This window comes from Ambystoma mexicanum, chromosome 3q, assembly GCF_040938575.1.
Source record: "Ambystoma mexicanum isolate Mex_15411 chromosome 3q, UKY_AmexF1_1, whole genome shotgun sequence".
Classification (NCBI taxonomy): domain Eukaryota; kingdom Metazoa; phylum Chordata; class Amphibia; order Caudata; family Ambystomatidae; genus Ambystoma; species Ambystoma mexicanum.
In genome coordinates, this window is record NC_090926.1 from 317,943,948 (window position 1) to 317,961,506 (window position 17,559).

Here is a 17,559-nt window from a genome sequence, read left to right on the forward strand (position 1 = left end):
GTAATAAAGTCCATCGACAAGGTGTGCCAAGGTGCCGGTGGAATATCCAAAGGTTGCAGAAGACTGGCTGGTCTTTTCTTTTGACCTTTATTTTGGGCGCAAACTCCGCAAGACATCACAAAAGATTTTATGTCTTTTCTCCAGGATGGCCACCAGAATTGTCGTTTGATCTTTTCCTCAGTTTTAGCGATACCAGGATGTCCTTCCATTAATGTATCATGATAATGGGCAATAACGAGTTCTTGCAGTTCTTTGTTAGGCAGAAATAATCGCCCCTGGAAGTACGGTAAATCGTTATTAACGGAAAAGTGTGACCCCTTTTGGCTCCATTCTTGTAAGGCTGTGGAGTCTAATAGTTGTTTAACTAGAGTTTGAACGTCCTCAATAGTTTGTAAAGAGGTCAAACCCAAAATTCTCTGTTCAGGTATAATCGGTACAGGTTCTAAGCTCGAATTTGTTTCTTCCATCCCAATCCGGGATAAAGCGTCCGCTTTGCCATTCTTGCAACCAGGGCGATATGTGATTACAAAATCAAATTCCGCAAAGAATAAAGCCCATCGGAGTTGACGTGATGATTGGGCTTTGGCCGTCTTTAAATATTGCAAATTTCTGTGATCTGTAATCACCGTGATGGTGTGTCTTGCGCCGAGGAGGTAATGACCCCAAGCTTTGAAGGCGGACTTAATAGCTAGTAACTCCTTGTCGGTGATTGCGTAATTAATTTTAGGAGCCGAGAATTTTCTGGACCAAAAGGCTACAGGGTGTAGTTGGTTAGTTATTGGATCCCTTTGAGACAGGACAGCTCCCATGGCTAAGCTGGATGCGTCGGTTTCAACAATGTAAGGGAGATCTGGGCGTGGATGCTTCAACACAGGTGCAGAGGTGAATTTAGTCTTTAGGTCTTGAAAGGCCTGTTCTGCCTCATGAGTCCATTCGAAGCGTTTATTCTTCCGTAAGAGAGCTGTGATGGGTTGGACCACTCGAGAAAATTCCGGGATGAATCTTCGATAAAAATTGGCAAAACCAAGCATGCTCTGAACCCCCTTCACAGAGCTAGGAGATGGCCATTTGAGGATGGCGTCCACCTTTCGCGAGTCCATTCGGACTCCTTTAGGTGTCAGGATGAATCCGAGAAACTCGACTTCTGTGGTATGAAAAACGCATTTTTCGAGGTTTGCAAACAGTTTGTGCTGGCACAATTTTTCAAGAACTGCCCTGATATGTTTTCTGTGATCGGATTCCGAAGAGGAGTACACCAGGAGGTCGTCGATATATACGATGACACAAACATTGATAAGTTCCCGAAGAACATCATTCATAAAGTATTGAAAGGCGGCAGGTGCGTTGCACAATCCGAAGGGCATAACCTGATATTCAAAGAGCCCATATTTGGTGCGCAATGCAGTCTTCCATTCGTCGCCTTCTTTTATACGCACCAGGTGATAAGCTCCCTGGATATCTAACTTGGTGTACATACAAGCATCTTTTACCTGGTCGAGAAGTTCAGGGATCAGAGGCAGAGGATAACGATTCTTAATCGTTATTTGATTTAGGGCGCGGTAGTCAATACATGTTCTAAGGTCGCCTTCTTTTTTCGGCACGAAGAACAGAGCTGAGGAAACAGGAGACTTTGACGGGCGAATAAAACCATTGGCCAGGTACTGATCTAAATACTGACGCAAATGAAGGTTCTCAGGTTCAGTAAGAGCATAAATCCTACAACAAGGCGGTTGAGCATTGGGTACCAGATCGATTTGACAATCGTACGACCGGTGGGGAGGTAACGTGTTGGCCTGTTCTTTTTGGAAAACGTCTTGGAATTCTTGGTACTCAGCCGGTAGTTGTATAGTGGCGGAAGTTACTGAGGCCAGGCCCATATTTGGATTTATTGGATAACAAGTTTGTTCACAATCAGGAAAGGTTATTCTCTTTGCTCGCCAGTCTATTCGAGGATTATGTGTTTCTAACCAAGGAATTCCTAGAATTACTTGAAACTGTGGGGCCTTGATTACGTCAAACACAATAGCTTCCCGATGTCCATCCTGACCCACTAGTGTCACTTCTGTAGTGGAATGAGTTACCGGCCCTGAGGCTATTTTGGTTCCATCAACTGTAGTAATGACATCCTTGTTAGTTTTCGGACGGAGAGGGAGATTAATCCTGGAGGCCAATTCACGATCTACATAGTTTCCAATAGCTCCACTGTTGATGTATGCCTTTATACCATGCAACCGCCGAGGCTGTTTCGGATCCACGAGGACCATTGGCATGATGAAATGCGAGGTCAAAGAGTTTGTTTTCAAGCTCGGCAAGCGGACCTCTACGCTTGTCGGGGTTGGTCGTTTCCCGAATTAGGTTCTGTTAAATTGTTGTCAGTGGCTCCAACCACCTTCTTAGGTGGTTTTACCAGACAATCTCGTAGAAAGTGACCAGAAGCCCCGCAATAGAGACATAATTGCTTTTGCCGCCTTCTCTCCCGTTCCTTCTGCGTTAACGGTCCTTTAACTCCACTGATTTGCATAGGTTCTGAAACGTTGGTACTCTTGGGGTTAGCGTGAGTTTTGATCAACACTCTGGTTTCAAACTTGGATCGATCCGCTTTTCTATTCTGAAGTCTGTGATCAAGTTGGACCACAAGGTCTATGTACTCCGCGCAGACTTGGGGTGGATTTACTATTTGGGCTAGCACGTCTTTAAGTTCTCCGCGCAGACCTCGATGAAATAATGTGATCCTTTTATTCTCTGGCCACCCAGTTTCCACAACCAACCTATTAAAGGTGGCGATGTAAAATAAGAGATCCTGGTTACCTTGTCGTAAGGATAGCAGTTCGTTGTCTAGGGCCTGTCTCTGAGAGTGTCGAGCGAATAATCTTTCCATGCTTGCCTGGAAGCCTTGGAAATCCTGGAGAATTGCGTCATCTTGATTTACCAAAGGAACTGACCAATCTGCAGCACTGCCGCTGAGATAAGATAATACAAAAGCTACCTTGGTCTGGTCATTAGGGAAGGCCACAGGTCTGCATAGGAAGTGTAAGCGACATTGGTTCATAAAAACGGCATATTTCTTGGGGTCCCCAGCAAAACGTTCAGGCGGGGCCAAAGGCATGTTTCCAGGTAGATTGATTTGTACCGGGTTATTCGAAATGATAGAAGTGGGATTACCCCCGGAACTAGGTAAAGGAGTTTGTCCTGCCTGACCCTGCAACAACCGTTTGGCCAGGTCATCAGTTCTTTCCTTAGATAGTATCAGTTCTCTTTTGAGAGCATTAGTCTCCTGGCGGGCGGAGTGTACTTCTGCCCGTAATTCCCCCAAAAGCTGGGCCAGCTGGTCTGTCTCGGAAGTTTCCATAGCGCCCGGGTGGGAAATTGTAGGTAGGCTTTGCGTTCTGTTACGCTCACCTGACTCCCACGGAGGCGCAGGCCTGGTTTGGAGTGCTGTTGCCTCTTCTATGGTGAAGCGCAGGACTCGGAAGATGGACAGGACCGGACCCTCAAATCTGGCTTGTCTGACTCGCAGAAATATCCTTCTTAGGGTCTGAAAGGACGAGCTCTCCATCCTGCTTCTGATGCAGGGGCGCGTTGTAATCCAGTTACTTCACTGGATCATGGATTGTAGAGAGTTCAAGTTTGCTTGACCTTCCCGGTAAAGTACTGTGAGAATTCTGTTTATAAGTATGAGCCCGAAATAATAATTGTCCATTGTCTCTATTTCAGGTGCAGAACAAAGATTCCGAGATGAGCAATGGAACCGACGAAGCAAACTAAGGTGAGTTGTTTGATGAGAGGTTCCTTTAGTGTCCTTGCATTAATGCACTAATGCTTGTGTCCTTTTTCCCCATAGGGGCCGGGGTTCGGAAATGCCGGAGATATGGCACCGACCCGAAGTGAAAGGTGCAGTTCCAGTAGATATCAGGTAAGTCTTTAATGAGCGTTCAGGTAATGTCTTAGCATTCTCACACTAACGCTGATGTCTCTTTTTTCCCCTTAGGGGCCAGGGTCCGGAAATGCCAGGATGCCGCACCGACCCGAAATGAAGTGGGAATGACCCACCAGGTAAGTCTTATGATGGCAAATTAAGGTTTTCTTATTCTCTTCCCTAGCTCACCTTTGTTCTTGTCTTTTTCTCCCTAGGCGCTGAAATGTGGCTGCGGATCCAGATGGTCGCTGATGAACATGGAGGCGCCTAGTAAAGGTGAATGGAATGCGGCGCTGCAGCGATCGATGCAATGTGCTTTTAAAATGAATGTCTTCCTTTTCAGGATTGTCGGCGAAATGTCTCCGGAATGCGGATTTAGCAGGTAAGGACTCTTCTTTCTCCTATTCTCTTCTGTTCTCCCTTTGCAGGTGTTCCAGGATGCTGGCGGGTGTGGCAGAAGTCAGGATGCAGGAGCAGACACGGTGAGCGTCCAGCTGCTAGATGCAGAACAACGCGAAGCGTGAGTTGCTGCTTGGGCGTGGCTTAAATAGCCTTCAAAGTACTTCCAGGTATGTATCCTTCCTCTCAGGTATGTATTCTTCCTCCGGCCACACCTGTGTGGTTAAGTAGTCCCCAAAGATAAAGTAGTCCCATTCAGGCCTCTAGATGGCCCGGATGTTGCAGCATGGTCTGCATCAGGTAAGTTTACACCAAGCACCTTTAAACACAAAGTCATCTTTTATGAGCCTGGCGCCTATGGCGCCAGGACTGTTGTCCAATATGAGCCTGGCGCCAAAGGCGCCAGGACTGAGTCCAAAGGGCCCCTGCTTGGGGCTGCTGAGACTTCCCTCGGGGACATGATGTCTGCCTCTGCGGTAGCTGGGCCTGGTCTGGCTCCTTGGAGGTAGGCATCATGACACTACAGTGCATCAGCATGTCTTCAACTATTGAGTCCATGTAAGGAAACCCGACGTGGTATCTGAGAACCTGTTTTGTGTTGTCAATCCCCCTGTGGGCTTCATGGGCTAGTGTTACTAGGGTCCTCCTTAGGTCTCTCGGGGCTACTAATCTGTTTCCATGAAGTAGTATGCCTTGGTCTGTGGTTATCAGTTCTTCGTGTACTTTGGCTAGCCGATCGAGCTCTTTCTTGTCTGCTTCCTCCCCTCCGTTACCTCTTTTTTGCCGCTCTCTCCATTTGTTGGAGTGGGTGAGGGAGACGGCGGCTTTGATCGTTGGGTCGGCTTTGCTTCTTTCCTCAAATGTTGCAGTTGAGATCGTCGGTGGCATGGCTTTTGAGGACAGGTAGGAGATGTAGTCTGCGGCCTAATGAGCCGGGGTGTCGTCCTTGTTCATCGTGGAGTGCCTGGACAGGTAGTCCGCCGGGTTGGCTTCTCCCCGGGTTTGTGGATGATCACGTAGTCATATTCATGTAGTCTTATTCCCCAGCGCTCTATTCGGGGTGGCATTTTGGTTTTGGGGTTGCCGAATTTTGAGAGTAGTGCCTGATGGTCTGTTACGAGGGTGAATTTCCGGCCGATGACAAAGTGGTGATATTTTTCGCAGGCCCATATCGCGGCTAGGCTTTCCCTCTTGGCTTACGAGTAGGCTCTTTCTGTGTGTGATAGAGCGCGGCTGGCGTATGCCACCACCGCATGCCGGGCGTTGTCTTTGGCGTCGGTCTGGGCAAGGATGGCTCTGAGTCCCACTGGACTGGCATCTACCGTAATGATGGTGTGCCACTCTGGATGAAAGTAGGCCAGCTGACGGTTGTTGGTGAGACTTTCCTTTATGGTCGTGAACGCTGCTTGGCAGGGTGTGTCCCAGACAAAAGGTTGGTCCTTTTTCAGGAGGGTGCGGAGCGGGTCGGTGATTGTGGCATAGTTTGGGAGGTAGCGTGCACAATATCCTGCCATACCTAAGAAGGAGCGCAGTTCCGCCGCTGTCGTGGGGGCTTGGAGGTCGGTAATGGCCTTTATCTTGTCAGGGTCGGCTGTTATTCCTTTGTTGGAGAATATGTGCCCGAAGAATTTGAGGCTGGTGTTGTTGATGTCACATTTGAGTTAATTTAATGTCAGTCCTGCTTCTTGGAGGGTCTTGCAAACGGTTATTAGGGCATTATCGTCCTGTTCTTGGTCCTTTCCAAAGATCAGAATATCATCACTGTAGTTTAAGGCATTCATTTCAGATGATATCAGGCGTCTGATTGTCTCCCGAAAAATCTCTGCAGCAGATGATATACCAAAATGTAACCTCTTGTATCTAAACAGTCCGTCATGGGTTGCAAAGGTGATGATGGGTCTTGAATCTGGATCCAGGACGAGCTGGTGGTAGCCCTGATTGAGATCTAGTTTTGAGAAGCGCCTCGCCTGATTCAACCTGATAAGCATGTCTTCCAGACTTGGGCCTGGGTGTCGCTCCCTCTGGATGGCGGTGTTTGGGATGCGCATATCGAAACATATGCGTAGGCGTCCGTTGTCTTTGGGCACTATCACTACTGGGGATACCCATAGCGTTGGTCCTTCTGCCTTCTCTATGATATCATTGAGGAGGAGGAGCTGGATCTCCTTTGACACTTGTTCCTGAAGGTGGAAACCCACATTACAGGGGTGCTGTGGCACTGGTGTGATGTTGTGGTTGATGTGTAGTTTGATGGGTGAGTTTTTTAGCAATCCCACTCCCTCTAATAGTTTGGGGAACTGATGTTTGAGGTCTCCTTTTGCGAGGGGTCGGCCTGTTATTGCCATGATGGTTTCTCGTGTCGAGAGGTGTCCCTTTATTACTTCCGATTGGTCATATCATAGGTCAATCAGTGCCAGAGCACTGGCCGTTCGGTAGCTGAGGAGACAGCGACCTATGGATGGGCTCTTAATGACGTGGATGTTACCGTGAAATTGCGGTGTGTGAGGTCACATTGAAATTGTCCCCTTAATGGCATGGGTAGGGCTGCTCCCCATTGGAAGATGTGTGTTCTGGATTCTCGAAGAGGGTACAGAGGGGCGATGTCATGGTACAGGTCTTTATTCATGACGTTTACCGTAGCTCCCGTGTCGACCACAAACTTGTTCCTGGTGTTCCCCATTTGTATCGTCACCCTGGGAGCTGAAGTGTCTTCAACGTTGACGCTGAGGAGTCGGACGTATTCCCTATCGTATCCATCTTGCAGGTAGTGGGTTTGTTTGCCTTCCCCTAGCTGATGTCTCGGTCGGGAGTTGGTGTATGGGTCTATGTCCTGTTCATGAGGTGGCAGGGGGTCCCTCATGTATGTCACTCCGTGTTCTGGTGTTTGCATTGGGTCTCATTGGCGGATGTCATACAATTCATGATCTTTCCTGTCTGGCTCAATCTGGAGTCCTTCTAGTGCTCTCACAGTGTTCGGGCGTTGATAGGAGTTCATGGGGTATGTTGCATTTCTTTCTACGGGGCGTTGTTGTTCCGTGTGTGTCTCTGCTAAGCGGCTATCAGTTCGTTGGCGAGTTGAGCTTCCCTCGGGGAGCTGTTTCTTGCACATCACTTGGAAGTGGTTTTCCATTCCGCATCTTAGGCAGCGCTGGCCGATGGCAGGGCATGGTCCTCTGTGTGGGTTTCGAACCCGCAGCGGTAGCATTGACGGTCACCCTGTGTCCGTTGAGCAGAATATCTGGGAGTCGTTCTGTTTTTCGAGGTCGGGTATCGGGTGTAGGGGCTTACTGCTGCGATGATGTCGCCTTTTTATGGATTTTCAATGGCTGCGGCTTGGACATCTACTCTTTCGTATACTCTGGCCAAATCCAATACTTCTTTTATGGTGAGGGGCTTCTTTAGGAGGTGTTTCCTAAACATGGAAGATACACACCCTTCTATTATGCGTAATCTTATTGCTTCGTCATCGTTAAAGTTGGCGAAGTCGCACTTAGTTATCTTTCTTTGCAGGCGGATGACAAATTCTCCTATGGATTCATGAGGAAGTTGGCCACATTGATTGAAAGTGTACCACTCATAGTCACGGTTGGGTGAAATGACAAGTTTCTCATTGATGGCTTCTAAGAGTTTCGGATACGTGGTGCGATCCTGTGGGGGAATCGTGCGTATGATGTTTTTAATTTCTCTCCCTGCCACGTTGGTGAAAATGCTGAGTATATTGGGTGGTTCTTGTGTGCCAATGGCACTTACGACGTCCTCGATTTTCTTCTACCCACTCTTCCCATCACTGACCCTGGTCGTGATGTGGGTTCAGTGTGAATGGCGCGGTCTTCTCATTAAGCTGGCGTGAGAGGAGGGTGCTCCTGGTAGTGGTGGCTGGGCATTGGCATCTGCTGCATCTGGAGCTGACACGATGGCGCTGCTGAGTATAATGTAGTTATTTAGGTGTCACTGGACACTGGTCTTAACAGTTTTTTTGAGGCACGGTGGCCACTTATTTCATGTACCAGTATGTGTCCTTTCTTTATAGGTGATTTCCACCTGCTGGTTGGTTAGGGTAGGGCCAACCGCGTGTTGCTTTTGTCCTTTATTCTCTCAGCATATTTTTTTTTTTTTTTTGGTGTCACTTTGTGGGAGACGCGGGATGAATGCTACTGAGCTCACGGTCTTTGTATTTTCAATGTCACTTTGTGGGAGACGCAGGGTTAATGCTACTGAGCCCCGTGCTTGTTGGCGCCGCAGGTTTTACTCATGTATCTCACAGTCTTTGTATTTTTCAATGTCACTTTGTGGGAGACGCAGGGTTTTCTTACTTGATGGCGGATGCGTCCGCAACGTTCCGTTCTTCTCCCCTTCCTGCGGATGGGCGGGCTGTAGCAGTCGGGCAGCCAGGCAGCTGGGCCTGACACGCAGCGTTGGAGCGCGCGGCTGTAGTCTCCTGCTTTCTGTACGGGCGGCTGCACAGCCGCTGGTCCTTCTCTACAGGGGGCACACAGGCCTCCCGGTCGCTGTTGGGCACACGGGCCTGCGGGGTCGCTCACCCCGGGTCACTGGGCGCTCGGGCCCGCTCTGATATACGGGCACAATGGCCCTTAACAACTGCAGGGCACACAGGCCCACCTGGACAGCTGGGCACACGGGCCTCCTTTTCGTCTGCAGGGCACACCGGCCCACCTTGTCAGCTGGGCACACGGACCCCCTTGAGGTACGTCGGGCACGCAGGCCCTCCCACCTTACTGGGTCTGCGAGGTCGCTTGCACTGCTGGGCGCACACGCCCTCCTGAACTGCTGCCGTCACACGAGGGTACGTGCCGGCTTCTTCGCCAGTTGTTGAGGCTCTCAGCACTCATCTACAGCCATACGTAACAGAGACACACAGTCACTGTTTCTGTTAACCTCCTTTATTCACCTCTACATCGTAACTGCCTTTCTCTCCTTGTCCCCTCCCTTTCCGCCCTCTTCCCGCTTCCCCATGTGTTTCCTTAAAGGGGCTGTGTCCCTATTAACCACGTACAACATGTCCTACCTTCAGCCACGATGGGACATTTGCACTCTTTTTCCCATGATGTTTGGACTGACAGTCTTCCCTGTTTACGTGGGTTTGTAGAAAAGAAAGAACGTTTCCATTGTCATGTTCTGGAAGCGGGTTGCGTGAGGTTGGGTGTGCGATCTGAGCTCAAATGCCCTTGAGGCCTTCTCAAATGTCAGCTCTCCGGAGATTCGGGTAGCTATAGCTGGTTCTACTAACCCAACCTCTTCAATAGCTTTTCTCTGATACAGCACAAGGCTTTCAGGGTCAGCTGGGACTGAGAAGCCCGAAGCTCATCGTCCTTCTTGGGGTGGCGATAGTGAATATTACCTCAAGAAGGGAATCTGCTCCTACACTTAATTATTGACAAAGTAGATAATCAGATAGGGCTTCAGCTATTGCCCCATATGTGTTCTGAAAAATCAGACCCTCTGGGCACCTCTATTAAAAGCGGTAGTAGGGTTTTAAACACTATTTTAGCGCTTCTGTTAAATTCTTGAAAAAGGCTGTGAGCAACCACTCGTCACATGATCAGAGAGGCCCACACAGTTCCTATAGCTCGGCATCAGATTTTGATTCCGGACCTGCCCTCTTGGTCGTGGCCGTTTCGCAGCAATTGATCAAACGGCCGTTTTGCTGCATTTTTTCCGGTTTTATTTTTTAGGGGGTGGAGGGCCAATTAGGGTACATTTGTTATTGATGTTTAGGCTAGTGGAAGGGGCAGGGAAAGGTTAGGGTGTGTGGGAGGGGGGTGTCGGCACCGCCAACCCCTATGAAAAATGCAGAAAAATGCCCCCAGATGATCAGATGTCCCCGATCCTTTTATTTCCGACTACTGAGTTCTAACCACTTGCACCACAACAAGCATGTTATTCCAGGAAGACAATGACGATATATTTAAGTCCACTGACTGATGTAACTAAATTGACAGAAGGAGAGGAGAGCACTTCTCTTGACTGTAATAACAAGTATATTCTATACGAACAAAAATAGTGTTCAAGTTAGCTCAAATCGGCACATCAATGAGGTCTTTATAAAAAAATAAACAATCATTTAAATAAATAAAAAAATAACACTACAGCAAACTGATATGTTAAATTCACTGTGACATGTGCCTGCAATACACCAATGGTCAATTCAATGGGAGCTCAAACTGAATTCAGAACAGCCTCATCACGAGTTTGGCGGTAATACTATTACTGCCGCATTTAAGTGTCTGCCAAATCACGGGTTTGGCATATTGGGGGCATATCCGCTGCGATTTTTCCGATTTCCGGCTGTAATAGAGCCGAACATTCCCCATTGGGCCCAATGAGGAATGGGAAATTCCCTAATGGGCCCACTGGGGAATGGGGACTTACCGTTCCGCCAAACCAGTGATCCGGCGCTAATACCGCCGGGGCTTTGGCGGTAGAGCTAGCGCCCAACTCGTGATGAGTGATTTAAATTACTAATGTTTGATCTGATAGCAAAGCAGTCACACCCATGTGAATGTACCAATGGCTGATGTCAGAGGAGGGCACTTGTAACATGTACTAATGTTAATTCTCACTAAGAAGGTAGTGTCACACACTAGTCTTTTGGGGGAGGGGCCGGTGTTAACATACATGCCAACCCTCCCGATTTAGGCGGGAGGCTCCTCTATTGTCTATACAAAAAAAATGCTTTTTTAAACTAATAATTCTACCCCGAAAGCAATTCAATGCGAACATTCAGCTCTCCCACTTTTTTTGACAAATTATCCCTGCCAGGTGCTCCAGAATGTTGGCATGTATGTGGTAATACTGTTTTGTTTGTAAACATTCTAGATCCTATTGTGGGGCATTGGCACAGTAGGGCTTGTTCAGCAGCTTTGGTGCTATGCCACTGCTTTGAAATGCATGAGGTGAAAAGCATACGGGTTCAGGACTCACTTTGCAGCTCCGCATCCTCAGCAAAGCTGGGGTTGTCCATCAGATACTGCTGGGCCTCTGACCACGTGGTCTGGAAGCTCACATTGCTCATGCTATCCAGAATGTTCTTCAGAGCCTGGATGTTGCGCTTGCGTAACTGCTTGGCATGCTCCTGAAGTTAAGAGGTGAGGGGAACACGAGAAATATGCTGTTAGAGACACAACGTAAGGGGCCAATGGGGCACAAGAATACAATGATATCAAAGTTAGCCCCATATTAAAAGGCCCAACATGTCAATTGCAAAACAGAGGAAGTAAGGAGTGGTAAGGTGCTGAAGTAGGGCAGTTACAGTGCGACCGGAACAGCAGAGGGGGCAAGAATCATCTGATGCTCACTTTTCACTTCATGGGCCCCAGTACCTATCTTCCTAACACAGACTGCTCTATCCTGAAAGGTTAATTCTCTTTTCAGATTCCATTTTACCATGAAGACAACCTTCGCTCTGCTCTTCTAATTACACGTCTGCTCTTCTCCGAGACCATTCCCTCACAATTTAGAGTCTACTCTGGCATGTGCTTTCCTTTTCATTTATATCACTGCTGCTCTTTGCTCTCTGTCTACTCTCCAATGGAGTACCTGTGTTACCTTGCTGTCTCTGTTCTCCCATTCTGTCTTTCCATGCCCAAACCATCCCTGGCTTCTGTGCCTGTGCTCCCTGCTTGTCCCACGTCTTCTTCTTTCTCCTCCCTTGGCACCACAACCATGCTGACCTTTTGCACCACTGCTGTCTCACGCGTTCCGTCCTCTGGTCTGCCTATGACCCCTTGCTATCTCTGCTCTCCCTTGATCTTTCAACTTTCTCTTTCTCAGTATTTTCTGGGTGCGCTCTCTATGTCCCGCTCACTGGCTGTGCTCTTCCTCATTGTTTCGGCTAACCTCTCCACTCTGTTCTCCCTTGCAGTTTCTGTTCTCTACCGTTGTCATTGCTTCCTTGCTTTCTCTTGTTTGCCTTTCAGACTAAATGTTTCTTTATGTTTCTGTTCTTCCTTCCTTTTCCTTCTAGCCCCTGCTTCTGAGTGCTGTGTGTGTGTGGTTTCAGTAAATATCTCTGCTCTCGCTTTGTCTCTTCTTTCCGTTGCTGGCTCTGGCTTCATATGCTAATTCTGCCTTCCTTCCATCCCTGCTTACTAGCTACTTCGGTTCCCCCTTGGTATCTCACAGGTTCCTCTAACTGCCTCCACCCTCCCGTTGCCATCTCTGGTTTCCTCATGTGTCTCTACTCAACCTGTAAGCCTCTGCTTTGCTGTGCCTGCTCTCCTTGCGCCTGCTTTCTGCAGTCCCTTCTTCTCTGTGTCTGATTGCCCTTGCTGCCTCCAGCTTTCCTTAGTTGCCCCGTGGCTCAGCTTTCTCCACCGTTAATCAATTCATATACTTATATTTGTTTTGAGGGGTAAATGATCAGTGTTTAGCTCTCTATACCTTTTATGCTGCCTCTTTAAAGGAAGAGGGATTTATTTGCATGTCCTTGGCAGTGCAGGACATTTGAGCAGAGTGGGGTTGTTTGTAAAGGTTTAGGCAGGAAATTCACAACCACTAGCAATTTCCTTGAATGATAGTGCAGCCGAAGGAAGGGAAGATCATGGACCAATACTGTTCCCTAGTGAACAGCTGAGTAACTCCAGTTGGGAAACTCCAGTTATCACTGGGAAAAGATTGCCAACACACAACACACAGCAAAGAGCTAGATCTGTAGTTTCTTTTGTTTGACTCTTCGGCGGCATGGAGAGACAAAGGTCAGAGCCCTTTTCATATAAGTGCCACCACTCTCATCCAGTCTGTCAATGTCATGACCCAATTACAAACACTGCATACAACACCAGTCTCCAGCTCTGCCTCCGCACATTACAGCTAAACCTTGTGGGTGAGGGGTAAGGGGATCACTGGACATCACCCGTAGCTGCTATGTAGTTAGGCGCCGGATTAGAGTTTAAACTTTTTTACCACTAACTCTGAAAATTGCTGAAAGGACAATATCCAGGAGTTTTATTTTTGTATATTTCAATATTATCTAATTGGTTAGGTTGCTCATAGCAGGTTATTTGACTGGTTTTATATGAGTTACCAATAGTATTGTCTTCCTTTTGAACCACAGTCCTCTGACTGTCATTCTGTTCCCCAAGAAGCAGTGTCCGTACGTACTAAGCATACGAAGTTCTGCGACTGAACAATGGGACCAAATCAGTTTCTTGGCGAGTGAGAGGATGTCTTTTTTGTTTACATCTTTTTATGACTGATTTGCAATGCAAAAGAGCAAGAACCATAACTTGCTGATACTTTCCAGCCCCGCCCACAGCGGCCCTATGACCTGGAGACACATTGGAAAAGGCGGATCTTGAAGCATCTGAGGGCTCCCCCGCTCCATGGGGCACAACAGCTGGAGCAGATAATGGAGCTCATTTTCGAGTTCACCTGAGAGTAAATGAAGACGTTAAAAACAGCTGTGCCACCGTTATGCCTGTCTTAACACCTCCATTTGCTCTTCAGGAAATGTTTATTGTTTTTTGAAAGCGGAGGGCGGTGGCGGAACGGAAGTTACGTTTACTCCTCCCTTTTAACCTCTGCCTTTAAAAAAAAACTTGGTTTCACTCCAGCAGGAGATCGCACTGGTGTAAAACTAATGATTTTCTATGGAATACGCCTGCTTTTTGCAAAGAGCAGGCGGATTCCACAGGCAATCACTATAAACGTTGCTTGCCATGCGTACATGTCAGCCGATGTTTACTCTATATGCACTGCGAGTGCAAAAGAGAGGTGTAAAAATCCTTCAGGCGTCACTTTACACTTCCCTATTGCACTGCATAGTGCAAATGACAAAAATTGCCAGAGACCTGTTTGCATATAAGTGCAAAGGTAAGCGGTCCCCACCGTGCAATTTATGATTTTTGTAAAATCGCCACCATTGTGTTTGCAGTCCTAGCTGCATCCCCACCAACAGTCTTTGCATAGTACTGTGGGTGTTGATCGAAAATCTCCAAGGGAAACAATTTCAGTGCTAATCGTCACACCAGACCTTGCAAGCTAATATCCTCTTGAGCTAAACAAGATGGCAGGGTAGCATTGGGATCAAGTCAATTCAGGAGCTGTTCCTTTTGGTTTTATTTTGGTTATTTATTTATTTGCTTATTTCTATTTTTATAAAGCGCCACACACCCATGGGCCTCAGAGAGCACAAATGAAGTCTTGTAGCTCATCCAAATGCTCTCTTTGCAAATGACTCTCGATTCTGCTGGTTGCCAGCGCGAGGAGATCACTCCCAATGTTCAGAATTCTCAACATATCTCTAGCATCCCTTTTCAGCTCTGCATGATCTCCGTGCACCAGTCAGGGAAGAAAAGGACTTGCCGGAATTCCTATTTCATTTTTCTTTTCTTGGCCGCTGCCTTGAGAATTTACTTGCTTCTATGCTGTTTTGAGAATAGGTAATCCATCAGCCTCATCACTACTACCTCTGTACTGGATCCCCAACACTTTTATCGAAGGGTCAGTGGGCTTTGAGAATAATTGTTTGCTTAGGAGGTACTACTCAGTGCAGCTTTTCAACTCTACTCCTTCAGGCAGACTCTGTGCTGTATCTCTCGCAATGGTCCCTACTCACCTCTTTGAGTTATTGCCCTGATAAAGTTGGCTCCCCCGGCCCCATCAGCTCTGCATATGTCCCATCTCTGCAGGCTCCCCCATCTCAGCCCCACCCACACCCCTCCACGTGTGTAAGGTCACCTCTACCTGGTCTCCTACCTTCTCTTTCTTTGCCAGGAAAAATAGAACATCGTCATAGATTTCCTTGCGATCCCGGTCTGGAACCAGGGCCCAAACTTCTAGGTCTCCAAACATCTGCTCTGCCTTCCTGGAGAACAAGAGATGGGATTCAGAGTAGCAGTTTTGTTCCTGGTAACCAAACACAACTCCTCCCTAAAGTTAACTCTACTTCCAACACACTCAGGGGCCCATAGATCGTAGAGGCAAAGTGACAGAGAAGAGCAAAGACAAAGTGAGGAACAGGAGGCATAGGAGCACATTTGGCCAGAGAAAAGTGCGCATTAATTGAAAGCAAAATGTAAGGGAGGAAAGTACAGTCTGTGCTTGAGATCGAAAGAGAGGAGCACACAGGAAGAAGCAGCACAAAGCGACAGAGGTATGGTGAGGGGGAGAAGAACAAAAGCAGATAGAGGGACTCAAGCGAGCAGAACAGATAACAGATACCGAAAAAGCACTGGTTGCAGTAGGGAGAGCAAGGTGGGGCTGGTACAAGCATGGGGAGAACAGGACGAGGGGGGTGGATAACACATGCAGAGTGGGGAAGTGTGTGGCATGGGAGGCCAATACAGACAGGAGAAAACATAGGCAGACCAAGCAAAGCAGGTTGTAGAACAGGCAACGTGACACAGGCAGAGGTGTAGCGAAAACAGGAGTTGAGTAATCAGATGAACCCGTATAAGGCAACAGGTCAGATGATCCTGTACTGAATAAAGTCGTTTAAAAGTGGGAGTCGTGACACTGACCACTTTTAAACTCCCTTTGACCGTACAGTGTCTTTGAAAAAAAAAAGGTTTTAATATTTCAGTGAAGCAAAAGATGCTTTTTAAAGCTTGCTGTGCATCGCTCAACAAATACAACATACAGTCCAGTTTTGTTTCAATGGAATAACAGGTCTTATACATGAATCAAGCAGAAGAAAAATACACGCTACAATGTATGTAATAGAGTGCAATAAGCATCCAAACACAACCTATTTTTGCCACAGAATCTCAGGCAGGAAAAGAACACAGGAAACGCAGGAACAATTAAAAGATGATGATATGGATTCAATGCTTCCTCCTCCACAGCTGCAGTAAGCACTCAATCAGGCAAAGGCTACACTTTATTTATATCTTTCAGGCGGTGTATATGATTTACCCCACTTCAAATGGGAAACCCAAACGGACTGGGAGCAGCGGATAGGATTGAGAGAGACGCCACCTGCTGTCAACGCTGCAGTCTCTCTCCTTTGTCTTGAACATATTTTTTTAGTGGGTACTCCAGGCGGCCTCTCAGCTGTTTTATTTTAGGCAGTGAGGGATGTATAACTCTAGATATCCATGGATTTGTTTAGCCTCTCAGTTGTACTGGCAACGATTCACCCCTTCAGCACCTCTGCGGTTTTTAAAACCATTCCCCTTCTGTAATAGCACAGCAGGCTGAAAAACAACGGCGCACATGGTTATCCAGAGTAATGTCAGTAGTTAATATTTATTCAAAACCTTTCATTCATCGCTCTTTAGTGTTCCATGTGTCGCTCTAAGTGAGATGGGAGTAAGTAGAGGTTGATCCAGAGCTTCCAGTGCCTACATTTCAAACTAGGCATCACTGATGAAGCTCAATGAGGCAGAAACATGTCAGGGTTGCTTGCTATCTTGTGCTGAAGAGATGTGCCAGACCTGAAATGCATATGCTTTCCCCCTCTGGAATTGCACAGAAGACTGAAAAGAGATGCTCTGGAGGGCTAGCCAGAGCAATACCAGTGGCTATGATTGACTGAAAAGCCTTCTCCCATTTTCTAAGAAGAATGACCTAGTAAGCATAATAATAAGCAGACAATACTCCCATTACATGAAGTGGCATATCACATGATCACAGAAATGGGTGCCAAGCCACCCCAACATATTGGTTAAAACCTAATATCCTCCATTCAAAAGGTTGATAAGGTAGTCAACAAACAAGAATAAACGTCTTAGGCAGAGATTATTCTATAGGTAATAGCAAACAACAAGCACCTAGGATAACACCTCAAACTTTGACATGAAGCCTACGACATGAACCAAAACTCCACAAAACTCACAATAGCATCAACCCCAACATGAACTAGATATCCCACCAATCTCCAATGACATCATGCCAGATATTTGTACCTTGATGGTTGCCTTTGCTTGAAGGACATCAAGCAGTGTGCCCAAAGCCGAGCTGAGCGGCTACACATGGCTTGTTATGGCCTTTTGCCTTTCTTTACTATGCTTGATTGAGAAATTGATTTATTTAATTTCTTTCTGTTAAACTGCACTTTGTTGTTATTAAAAAAACCTTATATGTTTTTTTTTTACATACATCATGGGATGTTTGCTGGTCTCGCTCAGTGTCATTATTTGCATTCATGAATATGTCTCATACCTCATTTTGAACACTATTTGACTGCACTACAATTGTGCTTTCAGCCATTAGACCTTCTCCTTTGCAATGGAAGGACATCAAGCAACCATTTGTCTGTGGATCTCTTTCGCCACTGATCGACA

General features: G+C 47.1%; 1 protein-coding gene across 6 annotated transcripts in view; it reads right to left on the reverse strand.

Annotated features, from left to right (window-relative positions):
• The window catches only part of PRPF40B (pre-mRNA processing factor 40 homolog B), a 1,091,929-nt gene that overhangs the window by 254,744 nt on the left and 819,626 nt on the right, over positions 1–17,559 (reverse strand). For all 6 annotated transcript variants that reach the window (XM_069653885.1, XM_069653882.1, XM_069653883.1 and 3 more), the window contains 2 exons: positions 15,032–15,140; positions 11,258–11,408 (listed from right to left, as the gene is read on the reverse strand). In XM_069653885.1, coding sequence (XP_069509986.1) covers positions 11,258–11,408; positions 15,032–15,140 — 260 coding nt within the window. The remainder of the gene's footprint in view (positions 1–11,257; positions 11,409–15,031; positions 15,141–17,559) is intronic.